The following is a 14,784-nucleotide window of genomic DNA, read 5'->3' on the forward strand; positions in this document are numbered from 1 at the left end:
GGCATGGAAGCGACCCGGCCGCGGCGGGGCCGAGCTCGTCGGACGTGAGAGACGGTGACGCGACGGACGCGGCCACATTCTCGGTTACAGCAACATGAAAACAGCGAGAATGCGACGACCGACCATGGCGTCCGTCGTGCGCGCGTGATCGCCGATCAGGCGGCTGATCTGTGAAAACGAAGAAGGGGGAGAGTGAGAGAGCGAGAGGGAAGGAGGGAGAACATCAGGACGCGTCTACAACGAAACGGTGGATAGGGCACGCCGCGGAAGTGTAGTTAGACCCGCCGTGTAAACGTCATAAACAAACGTTCTGGCCTATCGCCTCTTATCTCCCATCCTCGCAGCTTCCTCTTCCGCACCGGTGCTTCACGCTCGACTGCCACCGTCGTTACCGATCGTCGTAGTTTTAAACACGTGTTTGGATTGTTCGACTCACGTGTACAATGTCCTGTGCTCGAGGCTGAGCCTACTCGGCAGGCAACGTGTTGGAGATCGGTCCTCGTCGGTGAGCTGCGAGATTGTCGGATAGAAACTTACTTATCCCGCACCGTGTTACTTCAAACTAATCAACTCCAAGAAGGACTCGTACGAGAATTACTTTTGACAAATCTTTTGCGTTCTCTCTCTCTCTCTTTTGGCGTCGTAGATTCGATGGATGCCGTAATTCTTGACGATATTTAGGAGGTACTAGATATCTAATTTTTAACTTTAATATACATGATACATGATGATTTTCCAGTCCTTCATTACAGGTACTTTAGTATACACGATGGATTATTTGTGTCTCAGGTTAGTTAATTTTCATAACATTAATAAATATACAAGAATTATTAGATGATTCTTACATACCTATATTTTAATATCTTTAGAAAGTATTTACGAGATTGTTGTATTTAGAAAAAATTGTATATAAATGTTATAACTGATTATTTGAGGCTCCTAGTTTAAAAAAAAAATGAATGTGCAGGATATGAATGACTCAATCGTGTGTACTAAGGGTTAAAATAAAGGTCTGTTTTCTGTGGCTAAACTAGTGTACACTTTTGGAACTTAAAGTGAGATATATATATATATATATATATATATAGAAATACATTTGATATTTATTTAAAGCGAGAAAGAGAGTTTTAGAACAGTCTAGTGCAGAAACAGAAAACAGACCATAAGTATTATCACATGTTAGAATACTCCAAGAGAAAGCTTAATTTTACAGTGAAAGATTTCTGATATCACATGCTGAATAAAGTATTTTTTCAAAGGTTAAGTAAAAAAAAAAAATAGATTCACTATGTTGCATATCATTAAATATTTTGTTTTATATAATAAAAGTTGAAAAAATTTAAGCTATTTTAGATTGTTTTTTTTTTAAAGTTCTGAACTGGAGCAATAAGTTGGAGTAAAATATAGTTTGAGTAAGAATAAGATTCTTATTTCGATCAAAGTGAATCTTAGTGCTTGATAATATTTACATGCAGATACAATAATCGTTTACAAATACATTTTTCAGTTTTATAAAGATTTGTTTATAAATAGTATAAAAATTCATTTTAACTGAAAATAAGAATATTTTTCTTTAATTTATTCTTAGTGGTCTAAATTTGATTTATAATTGTTTAAATATAATTTGTTTTACTTCAATTCGCTACACCAGTATATTGCAGTTCAGAACTTTTTTTGAAAAAGGACAGAACTTTTAATGTTCTGTTTATAAGAAAATATTAACTGAAAAAACAGCTGTCAAATATGCCAGCTCTTTGTTAGTTTATTAAAAGCATTCATTTTATTAAGTTTATTATATTAATTCAGTGTATAGTTATATTACTAAAAATTAAAACTTTATAGAGTATGGTTAGCATTGACATATTTTTAATGTTTGTCTATAAGGAGACTTTACTGTTTCACCTATATCTTATCTCTTTATCAACATGTAACAGTTTCTAAGCACATATGTTAAATAAAATAACATACCAAGAATGTATATGTGTGTGTCATTACAGGAAGGGAAAGGCATTTTGTATGACAATTAAACGATGTGAGTGTTAAGCTAGATGATTAGTGTTTAAACGTGTAAGACATTCCATATCAATAAAGTACACGTTGTGACTTCATGTACGGTGCACCATGTCTAATAGTCTGGACAGCTTTCTCACACGCATAGGGGATGTCACAATTGAACGTGTGACTCCACGCGGTGGCCCCAAGCCTAGTGAAACGAATATGATGACCAGTGAGACTGCGACAAGTGCAAACATGAACGCTGAGCCACAGGCAACTAATGATGAGAGCTCAGATGAGTCGAGTGGTGAAACAACGGACGGCGAGCAAGAGAAGAAACTCGACGTTTTGCAATCCGAGGAAATAGAAGAGATACGCTCGGAGGGTTCGGGGGACGATATGGATCTGGATGAAACGATTGACTCGCAGATTGGTGTCAGAGTGGAGTCGGAGAGGCCACATCATCAGTCTCCAGATGAAGATGACGAAGAACAAGTTAATATTCTGGATACTTTACCACTGGAAGGTTTGTAAGAATATGTTAATAGCATATATTCAACATTTATTTTTATTTAGTGAATTGAATTTTAAATTAAGATGTATTAATAAAATTTTCTGTTAAATCATTTTTATATTTTTAAATTAATTTTATCTAATGATTTAATTAAATTAGATTAAGATAATAAATATTTGAGATTACTGAATCAATAAAATTGATTTCTATTTTAATTTAATCTAATTTTATTTTTCTAATCTTATATTCTGAATTTTGTTAATTCAATAATTATTTTGTATAATTAAATTAGTTGGACTAATAATAGATTGTAAATATGGAATTAAAAATATGGAAATTCACTGTTTTGAAAACATTCTGCAGTCTAGAACATATATTATAATATAGAGAAATAAATATTAGTTATTGTATCTATTATAATCTTTGTAATATTAAAGTATATAACAATATGTGTCGAAAAATTATTTAGTTGAAATGTTAAAATGATTTTTATCATATTATTATTGTATTTTAATAATTGTTATTCTTGTATTATCAAAAGGAGCACCTATAGAAGGTCAAGAAGTATCTGAAGCTGATCTGCTAGGGAAGCCAATAATAAAGGATTCAGATGACGAAAGCATAGATAATGATAACGACAAGACGGATGGACAATCGGGAGAGGAAGGCACCGACAGTAACAAGAGACACGCCGATTCCGATCATTCCGACAGCGCGAAAAAGAAAGCGAAGAAGGATGACGGTAGCACCGAGGGTAGCACGTCGGAATGTGAGTTGAAATCGGAGAAAAAGCTGGCCAACATGCGGCGGAACATTCGGGAAGTGATGGACGAAACGCAACTAGACGAAGCCACGTTGTCCGCTCAGAGGCAGGAGATGGAACGTCTTAGGCGAGTGCAGGAGCAGCAGAGGATCATTCGTGAGGTGCAGCGTCAGATAGCGATCAACCGACAGAATAGTAAAGCGCAAACGCGTGTTATTAGTCTCCTGCAGGGCAAGCAAAATCAGGCTGGTTCTACTTTGATCTCGCAGTCTTCCCCATCGTCGTCATTTCCATCGGCGACGTCATCGTCGTCTACTCAGGTCCGTTTGCCAAACACCGTGCTACTGAAAGTGAACTCTGGCGCCGGCACCGGTTCTCAGACTACTCAGATAACTGGCGGGATTCAAGCAGGACAGATACAGAGGAGATCGATCGATGGCGGGATGCGCTGGCAGAAAGGTAGAGGCGGCTATCAGGGAGCACAGACATCTATTTCGCGCGTTCCGAATCGTTCCAGTGCACCTAATATGTTGCAGCAAAGGATCCGCATGATGACACCGTCTGTGAGTATATCGCCGGTGGTGCCTAAAAAGGAGCCGATAGATCGTGCGGACTATTATTCCGATTCCGAGTTGTCTGACATGGAAGCTGAAGAGGCAATGCGTTGTGAGAAGCAGATGCATGCCGCGCGAAAGATGTCCGGTGCGCCCAAATACCAGAGACCGCAAAAAGGCAAGGATGTAGTGACAATATCCAGTTCGAGCGAGAGTTCAGACGATGATTGCATAGTTTTGAGCGATCCTAGCGGTGAGGAGGAAACTGACAACGAGGATGATCCATCCAATTCCGGGATGCACACCAACGATCGTTATAACATTCCAGACGAGCACGGTCGAGTATTGATCAACGTGGGTCATCCCGAGACCGAGCCGGACGTGTATCTAGCACCACAAGTTGCTCGCATTATCAAGCCGCATCAGATCGGTGGTATACGCTTCCTCTTCGATAATATCATTGAAACGATCGAGAGGTATAAGACTAGCAGTGGCTTTGGTTGTATTCTTGCCCATAGTATGGGTCTAGGCAAGACCCTCCAAGTCGCCAGCTTTTGCGACATTTTTTTTCGATGCACCACTGCCAAAACTGTTCTCTGTATCATGCCCATAAATACGCTTCAAAATTGGCTGGCGGAGTTCAACATGTGGCTGCCATATGAGGATCCCACCACTACCGCTGAGAAACAGTCCAAGGCGACGAATATCAAAATGGAACCAGGAATAGATATAAAGCATGAAGTAAAGGAGGAAAGTTGCGGCACTCAGAGCGACATGTCTAATATATCGCGGCCTATCAGCACAGAGTCCGCGCACCGTTTTGGTCAAGATGCAACAACCGCTGTCGGTGCATCGCAACAATCAGTGAACGTCATGCCGGAGAATCCCTATGCAAATCCCCATCACGGTTACGAACAGCGCAACATGATGCCGAGTTACATGCAGGATCCTACTATGATGAATAAGAACATAGCTGAGCCTCATATACCGCATATGCCACCGAATTATCATCAGGGCGAGATACCGCAGAATCCATTGTATAATTCGAATCCGAATCCGCTTTCCAACTTCCCCGATCAGATGAAGCCAGATCCAGGAAACTGCCATGGTATACCACCTGGACAGAACATGGCGGGGCCAAAGTTCGGCATGGAAAATCAGGGAACTGATGTTATGTATCCTGGCATGGAGAATCGGCCGCCGGGTATGGGTAATCATCATACCAATCCGATGTATTCCAATATGGAGAATCGAAATTCCATGACGATGTATCCGGGTATGGGTAATCATCATACCAATCCGATGTATTCTAATTACAACAACATTCCCGGCACTTTCACGAGTTATGGCAGTCAGACGAATCAACAAGAATTAGAACGAGAACCGAAGAAAGAAAACATGATGCCGGGAGGAATGTCACTTCAAAATACAGAGGTTACTGTGAAGAAAGAACCGGAAGAGATAATAAAAAAAGAAGAGGGTACTTCAACAATGAAAGAGGAATTAGCGGAGGAGAAAAAAGAAACGATAGAGAAAGTGAAAACGCCGTACGATGTAGACACGCCAATTGGCATGGAAGTACGCCCGAGGCACTTCCGCTTACACATCTTGAACGATTCGCATAAAACTATGACCGCGAGAGCGAAGGTAATACAAGAATGGCAATTAAACGGCGGAGTTTTGTTAATAGGATACGAATTGTATAGACAATTATCTTTGAAAAAGCCCAATAAAGCAAAACGAAAACGCGGACAGCCTTTCAAAGACACGGTAGACGTAGAGGAGGAGGATAAGAACAAAGGTTTGTTAGACGAGATGCATACGGCTCTGGTGAGTCCTGGACCAGACCTGGTAATCTGCGATGAAGGTCATCGAATCAAGAATTCACATGCGAGCATCAGCATGGCATTGAAGCAAATGCGCACGAAACGTAGAATTGTACTAACCGGTTATCCATTACAGAACAATCTACTGGAGTATTGGTGCATGGTGGACTTCGTGAGGCCTAACTATTTAGGCACCAAGAGCGAATTCTGCAACATGTTCGAGAGACCGATACAGAATGGTCAATGTATCGACTCCACGCCGCAGGATATACGCTTGATGCGATATCGCGCACACGTATTGCACGCTTTGCTGGAGGGTTTTGTGCAGAGGAGATCTCATTCTGTGTTGCAAATGTCGTTGCCGCGCAAGGAGGAATACATTCTCTTGGTCAGAATGACGCCTCATCAACGCAAATTATACGATACGTTTATGAATCAGGTGGTGAAAACGCGCGCGGTGCCGAATCCATTGAAAGCTTTTGCTGTGTGCTGTAAGATCTGGAATCATCCGGACATCCTGTATTATTTTCTCCGTAAGCGTCAAGCGAATGAAGAGGATGATTTGGATCTCGAGGAGACGATAGGAGAGAAATCTACAGCAGGTGGCAAGAAATCCAAAGCGCGTCAGCCGAAAGGGGAGTCCAAGAAATCCAAGAAGGGCACGACGATAAAGAACAAGCCCGCAGCTAGCGTACAACCGAACGCTTCTTCATCATCAAGCAACGATAATGCGGAGGCTGAAAATGCGCACAACACTCCGAAACAAAATAATTATACTAATTATACGATGCCAGTTTCTAACTCGGGATATTCCAACAACATGCCGCAGGGATCTTATCCTCCTCAAAGTTATCAAAACTATCGTCCGAATGATCAAAATACATATTATAGGAACGATAGCAACAATCACGGAGAATATAATCAAGGGGAGTTCTACAATAACCAAGGACAACAAAGGTATGGCAATCAACAACCGTTCCAGTCATATACTCAAACGTCAACAAGCTACAATACATCGCAAGGATACGCTAATCAGTCGCAAAACTATATGCAATCGAACGAACAGTCCGCGAATCATCCTCAGAGGTACAGCGGTGCAGCGACTGGTGCAGTGTCTGGATCCGATTTCCGATCGGATCAGAATCAAGGAAATAATTATGAAGCACCCGGGATGTTTCCACGACAGAATTATCCCTATCAGGAGCAACAACGTAATTATACGCCAAATCTAAACCAGGGACCTAGTAATTATCCCCAGGTCCCTAATCAACCATCTTTCCAGTCTCAGATGCCGAATCAGTCCACGAATATGCCGATGCAAGATTACTCGTCATACACTACGAATCAAAATCAAAATTACCCGCCGACGCCGGCTCAGGCAAATCCAATGTATCCGCGTAATGATACGCAACCGCTGCAAAACTCGACGATGGGGTATCCGGCGTCTCAACAAGGTCAGCCACCAACGGTTCAAACACAGACCACTGGTTACATGGCGCCGCAGCAGAACCAGAACACATCACCCGGTCAAAATCGTGGCTTCTCGCCGAATCAGCAGAATCAGAATTTAGGTTTACAAAATCAGCCTCATCCATATGCAAACCAGCAACCGCAAGGTGTGCCTCTTCAGGGTCAGACACATGGCTATCCTACGCAAGTGAATCCAACTCCTCCGCAGACTCCGCATGCATTTAATCAGCAGTCGACTCCAATGTCACAAACCCCATCACACGGTTACATGCAGCCGAACCAATCGAATCAAGGGCCCATTCAACAGAGTCCGATGCGTGGCTATACCTCGGCACCGCAGGGTCAAATGAACGTAACGCAAAGTCAACCGAATTATTCAGCCAATCAACCTGCGCAAAACGTCAATGCACAAAATCAGACGCATAGATATCCTCCAGATCAATCGACCCAAACGCCGAATCCACAGAATGCAGTTCACGGTTACGGCCATCATATGGTGCCCCAATCTGCAACTTCCAATCAGGCAGGATCATATCCTCAGCAAAATCAGCCAGGCCCGACGGTACCGCCGTCGAATCAGGCTCATTCTTCTTACCCATCAAATCATCCAGGCACAGGTACAATGCCACAAAATCCCACACATCGGTACGGAGCCGCGCAGCAGACACAGGTGGCACAGAATCAACCTATATCATATCCGTCGAATCAACAACAGCCTAATCCATCTCTGAGTCAGAGTGATCAACTTTATCCCAGGCAAGATGCCGCAGTGTCTCAGCAAACGCAGAGTTATGCTCCAAATGAATTTTCGAACGATCGTTCGAGCGCAGGCACCGCCGGTAATTCTGGTAATAATTATACCGCTAACCAACCACATACACAGAACCCCGTTATGCCGAATTATCCATCGGACGGCTCGCATCAGAATCCAGCGGCGATCGGACAGATCAAGGAGGAACCTTATTATATGCAACGTAATTATCCGCAGACGTTCCGACCGGATCAGCAATGCAGTGATTCGTACTACAGGGATCAGATGAATCCCGGCATGAACCGTTATCCAAATAACTATTTTCCGTCGCAGAATTATCCGAATCAGTCGTACGACTACGCTACCGGTCACGGCACGGATATGAATCCGCGGCCCGACGAATCCAAGACTTCACAACAACCCATCGGTACTCACCCTCCCAATACACCGTGTGATAAGAGCAGCAAAGATATGACATCTAATATCGGTGTACAGAGTCAACCATTGCATCAGAATAATCTCACTGGCGCGGCAAGCTACACTACGGAACCGAATCGTCAAAGTTCAGCGACTCCTGCTCCCAGATCAGGACCGGGAGTTAATCCGGCGCACAGTCCTCGATTAAATCAGAGCGAACTGACGAAGGAGGATGAGAGAGAGAAAGAAGATCAAGTAGAGAAAGATAAAGAAGATAAATCTGACGATGAGATTCTCACGAAGGACGAAGAGAAAGATTGCAAGAGCTCTCCTAGTTCGAAAGAAGATCCTGGAATTCCATATGACTGGGTATTTATCAATATATCATTAGAATATATATTAATTGTTTCAATATTAAATAATGGAAAAATTTGATTTTATAAAATATAAATTTTTATAAACTTGTTGAATGTAAAATTTATATCTTATAGTAATTAATTAAGAATGTACACATTTTGAACGGTTTATATACATTAATTGTTTAAATTTGACTCTTATATGCCCTTCTACTTTCTTGATAATATTATCAGTTAATAAGAGTCCTTTATCTGTATTTATTTATTTTGTATTTCGACAGTAATCCTATAATGTTTATTTTTATTACAGGCAACAGAGTTGATGAAGGGATACGTACCCGGATTGATAGATGCATCTGGAAAAATGACACTCTTCTTTTGCATCCTCGAGGAAGCTATTACACTAGGGGATCGCGTACTCGCATTCTCGCAATCGCTATTTACATTGAATCTCATAGAAGATTTTTTAGCACGAAATAGCTTAAAGTATCCGGATGGTCAAACCGATGCCTGGATTAAAAATGTGAATTATTATAGACTAGACGGAAGCACTAGCGCGCTAGAGCGAGAGAAGCTAATTAATGAATTCAATAACAATCCAAAGATTCATCTTTTCCTTGTTTCTACACGAGCTGGTTCACTGGGTATCAATCTTGTCGGCGCGAATCGCGCGATCGTATTTGATGCTTCCTGGAATCCTTGTCACGATACGCAAGCTGTATGCAGAGTCTACCGATACGGCCAACAAAAGCCGTGCTTTGTTTATCGATTGGTCACTGATAACTGCTTAGAAAGGAAGATCTATGATCGACAGATTAGTAAACAAGGTATGGCAGACCGCGTGGTCGATCAGTGTAATCCCGATGCGCATCTTTCGCTAAAAGAAGCGACGACGTTATCGTGGGATTGGGAAGAGGATAGCCAAGTGCAGGATTTCTCACAGATTAAGGATAGTTACACGGACGAAGTTATGCATTGCGTACTAGAACGCTTTTCTTCGTTGCTCACCAAACAACCGTTTCATCATGAAAGTTTGCTCGTTGATCGAAAGGACAAGAAACTCAGTCAAGCCGAGAAACGATTAGCCCGTCGCGGCTACGAGCTTGAGAAGATGGCAGCGAATTGTTCTAGGCCCAGTTATAACTATGTTCCTGGAAATACAGCCACTCGAGGTACAGTTTATATTCAAGATAGAAACTTTATTTTAAGTCAGTGTTTTTCAATCTTTTTCAATTTGTAACATATTAAATAACGAGCTAAACTTTTCGACGTACGTTACAAGGTGCATATTCTTAAGCGTTCAGCATAAATCTTTTAACAAATATCGATAACATTCAGAGAAGTAAAGTTTTAAAATTTTTATATTAAAATAAAAATCGGCCAAAGACGAGCGAATAAATTTAGATATTTTACATATAATAATAAAATTTAGTGTTTAATATGCATTAAAATCAAGAGAAACTAGTTTCAACTTTACAAAAGACTTTTTTCACGACTGTCGTTAAGATTAAAAGCACGAATTTTACTATCTCACTATATAATTTAATTTCACTATTTACAACCGGATGCTTCAACATACAATATATAGAGGACATATCTCTATATAATATAATTAATTGACAGATTTCTTAACATAAAGGAATAATATAGACTGTTAATATTAATTGAGCAATCAAGAACTGATTAATAAGATGATTGTGAGAAATTTTTATAATACATATTGACTTCATATTCCGAACGTATATAAATATACTTTTTAATCGACAATTACACATGTATTAATTTTGTAATATCTCTGCGACTGAAGAAGACTTTTGTAAAATCGAAATTAGTTTCGCTTGATTTTAATGCATATTAAACGTTAAATTCTATTATTATAACATCTCAATTTATTCGTTCGTCTTTGGTCAATTTTTATTTTAATAGCAATATAACGATCAAACAGGTAAATAAGAGTCGATTCTTTAAAATGTAAACGTATAAAAATTATTAATAGGAGTTAAATACATACACAATAGAAAACAGAAATATTATTACATATTTCGGGTCCTATATTGAGCCATCTTCAGATATTATCCTCTTCACATCTTACGTTAGTTACCATCGTCAAAAAGATAAAAAACATGATGTAATGTGTTCCAATTAAATAATCCAAATTGGAATACATTACATCATGTTTTTTATCTAGCGCGCTAGAGCGAGAGAGGATTTTTATTTGCCTGTTTTATCGTTATATTGTTATTGAATTTTTAAGAGCTCTTGACTGTTTTATTTTGTTTTAATATAATTGATTTTGTGTTTCAATCACGAGCTGGTTATCATTGTTTATCTTTTTATTTTTTATTTTATTGTTTTAAATTTATTGCAATAATGATATCGTTTTAATTATGATAAAAGTAAAAGTATAATTTAGATAATTTTCACAATTTTTAAAGCATTTTTACTTCGCGCCTCATTTTGTTTTTTAATTATTTCTAAATTTTTCCTTTTGTTTACCTTTTCTAAAATATTCGCAGCACACTAGTGTGCCGCGGCACATCGGTTAAAAAACCCGTTTTAAGTCAAAAGATAATCGTGCTCTGTACATACACATTGATTATTTATTCCAGCAGGTGGATTACAAATTAGAGCAATTCGCGGCGGTGATGGTGGACCTACACCAAAACCAGTTGCTTCTGTCAGACCTATGCAACAACGAGGCGCTGATGGATTAAGTCCGCGAGGTGTTACTGGTAGTAGATGGATTCCAGCGGAAGTATGGCAGAGACAAGGAATGAGTGCGCAAGAGATGACGCTACCTTTAGATGTAGTTATACCGACAAATTCTCCGGATAAAGGAAGTATCGTTCTAAAAGCGGGTCAACGAGTAATGGTACTAAAGAGTCCAAAAGGTATTTACATGCAGCTTGAATCCGGAAAAATTATAGCAATTCGTACTGCGCTTAAATTGAATCAACAAAAACGAGAGGAGGAACCGAAGAAAGGTGAGTTAAATTAGTATGATACTAATAATAATTATTCTTGAATATTATACATTATTTGAAAATATTTCATTATTTGAAAAGATTTCATTATTTGAAAATTCAATTTTTTAAATTACAGGAGTTTCAATGATACAGAGGAATTCTAAGCCCGAGGTTGGCTTTCCTTTACGGAATAATTCGGCTATTTCCATAATACCCAAGTCATCTTCTAGTAATCAAACCGGGCGGCCTCTTAATAAACCATCACAGAGTCCGGGTTATAAACCATTTGGCGATAAGGAAGTCTCTAAGAGGCCCAAACCAGTCGCTACAGCGACGGCTAAACCTTATTTGAGTCAAGTTAATTTGACCACTCAAGTTTCTCTGTCGAGATTACCCAAAGTCAAGCAAGAGCCAATGGATCATTCCACACTCGGGGACAACTCCAACTCGTCCGACGGTCAAGTGAGAACCGAGCAGCGTGTCGAGGAAGTCAGACTGGAAGATGTAGTTGCAGAAGTAAGCTCAAACACCGAGTATAGTCCCTCTAATCATACCCGTACCACTAATTCGGATACAGATACATCTCTGCCGAAATCTTCTGAGGAAGGCACTCAAGTTTACACCCCTGATACCGTTTCCCTTGCGCAAGGCGTTCAAACACAACATGATCAGTCTGAATCAGAAATGCCTCCAACCGCTGACAAACAGTGTTCGCCATCGGAGAAGGAATCTTCTAAGCCAGATGAACTAGCAAACTACGGTCGTCCTTTCCGTGGGCAAACGGAGAAGCAAGAAACTTCCAATGAAGATATCGTTATTGAAGAAGCGTCTCAAACGCCGCAAATGACACCGCAGGTCGCGACGCAGACGCACCCGATTGCTCCTGGTCCGATGCCTTCTCTGTTAACACAACCAGTACCATCATCCATGCCGGTACCATCGACTATGTCGATACCACCAAGCTTACCAGTACCGTCAAGTATGCCTCCGAATATGCCACCGAGCATGCCGGTACCATCAAACATGTCTCCAAGCTTACCACCGAACATGCCGATATCATCGAACATGCCACCGAGCATTCCGTCGAATATACCAGTATCATCGAACATACCGTCAAGCATACCGATATCGAGTATGTCGTCAAGTATACCATCAAGTATGCCATCGAGTATGCCATCGAGTATGCCAGTTACAAGTATGTCGCCGAGTATATCATCGAACATGCCAATACCATCGAATATGCCGATATCCTCGAGTATACCAGTATCGTCAAGCATACCGATATCATCGAGTGTACCGGTACCGTCCGTATCTGCAAGAGGCTCGGAAGCACCTAAAAGTATCACCGATTCAATCGCCAACGTGACATCGACTGCTTCCGTATGTACTAGCACCAATATTACTTCGCCGAAAAGCGCCGAGCCGACTCTAAGTATGCGAGACAACATGATCCAGGGTGATCCGACGCCGAGCGTACCCCAGGGATATCCCTACGCTCAATACCCGCGATACTACGACTACAGCGATCCACGTTCTCGCTCGCTGTCTAATCCCTATGGCACTTACTTCCCCGGCGTTCCACCGCACACGGCAAATCCCAGCAGTAGACTGCCAGTAGACACGACGAAACCTCAGCCGGACTTAGGCAAGCCTATGGACGAGAGGAACGTGATGAACGTGCCTACCGCTTACTCTTCTCAAATACCGAGCATTACTGCCAAAACGCTAACGAACAACTCCGCGACAGAGTCTAAAGGTACGGACAGCACGACGGTGACTACTACGGTTGCCTCATCGAGCAGAGACGAGACACATATACCTACCGCATTTAGTCATCCCACTAACACGCGGTATCCGGGACCGTATCCGCCGGGCCCATACGATCCGTACTCGCAGCACTATCCACCGGCGCCTGGCTCTTCCGCAGCTTATCCTCCAGGTGGTGAGTCTTTTAAGAGTTATTGTAAAATAAAATGAGAAGTATTATCTTTAAGTTTATCGATATTTTTTAGTTTTTTAAAGACGCTCTTTGCATTTAATAAACATGTCAATGTCTTTTGAAAGTTTTATTCGATTAGAGAATATTAACAGTAAAATTAATCTACAGGAGCACCTGGTTATCCAGCATATGGTGGACCCAGTTACAACCCAGATTATGCTCGCATGTACTCGGCGTTCCATGGTCCGCCACCTCCAACGGATCCTTACATGCACAGAGGATACGCCCCTCCTTCTTCGCATCCCCCTAATTATTATACGCCGTTCCCGCATCCTCCGCCACCCTATCCCAATTATTCGTTCCTGCCGTATCCGAATCCGAATATGTCCAGCGAGCCTCAACCACCCGCTCAGTAAGAAAGCAACGCGGTTAAGGATCATTCTGAACTAATGGCAGCGAAAAGCGAGAAAGTTGTCGCAAAGACTCATAGCCGCGGTTGCGAAGCTTAATAGACTGAAGCTGTAAAACGCATCGATGTAAATATTTAGTCAGAAATATTGAGATATGTTAAGAGGATGTTTGATGGCAGGTATTCGAATACACACTTCGTAATACCGATATGTAATATCGTGAAAGACGAGCGCGATCGCCGTCAACATTGAACTGTGCAATCTGTTGAAATGTTCAGAATATTTTAACTCTTGACTTTGTCGACGATGTTCTTGCGATGCGTTTTTGTTCACTAGTTAATTACAAGAAAATGTACTCGTCAAGCAGTACAAATTACTTCTTTGTTTGATCCTCCGGTTTCATAAGAGCGGCGTCAAGTGAGATTTTTTAAGAGTGCTTAGACGACTGCAATTTATATTGCAATGTATTTCATACATAATTGCGTTCCTCGTGACTTTTTCTACTTTTTGTACTTGCGCGCTTTATCCGATTAGCTTTTTATCAATTAAACTGATGAGTTATTGACGCGCATGATTCTGAGAAGATTGACAGAGGAGTAAATTATACTATTGGCACGATGGATGGCAGAGGAGGAGCGCTGTATATTATTGTTTAGCTTCACGTGTTACATTCAATCACTTAGCTCATTTTTGTACATCATTTTTGTAACAAAGAGGGGGATGGTCATTCCGGAACAAAACAAAATTCTCTTACTAACAGTAAGAATGATTGACGATGTCCATGACGCATTCGTTCTCAATTCATAAGATCCAAAAATTGTAA

The 14,784-nt window shown here is 41.0% G+C and overlaps 1 protein-coding gene across 3 annotated transcripts; it reads left to right on the forward strand.

Moving 5' to 3' along the window:
* The first annotated feature begins 2,063 nt into the window (after window positions 1-2,063).
* LOC108766397 (uncharacterized) lies at window positions 2,064-14,784 on the forward strand. 3 transcript variants are annotated; one of them, XM_018515662.1, is made up of 6 exons: window positions 2,064-2,521; window positions 3,051-8,659; window positions 8,957-9,818; window positions 11,256-11,630; window positions 11,749-13,554; window positions 13,720-14,784. In XM_018515662.1, exons 1-6 carry the CDS (start codon window positions 2,122-2,124, stop codon window positions 13,965-13,967), a joined length of 9,300 nt encoding a protein of 3,099 aa, XP_018371164.1. In that variant the 5' UTR covers window positions 2,064-2,121; the 3' UTR covers window positions 13,968-14,784. The 3 variants fall into 3 exon arrangements, with proteins under 3 accessions (XP_018371164.1, XP_018371166.1, XP_018371165.1); XM_018515664.1 differs by having other exon boundaries at window positions 11,749-13,551; XM_018515663.1 differs by having other exon boundaries at window positions 11,259-11,630.

Source organism: Trachymyrmex cornetzi, unplaced genomic scaffold (genome assembly GCF_001594075.2).
Source record: "Trachymyrmex cornetzi isolate Tcor2-1 unplaced genomic scaffold, Tcor1.1 scaffold58, whole genome shotgun sequence".
In the NCBI taxonomy this organism is placed as follows: domain Eukaryota; kingdom Metazoa; phylum Arthropoda; class Insecta; order Hymenoptera; family Formicidae; genus Trachymyrmex; species Trachymyrmex cornetzi.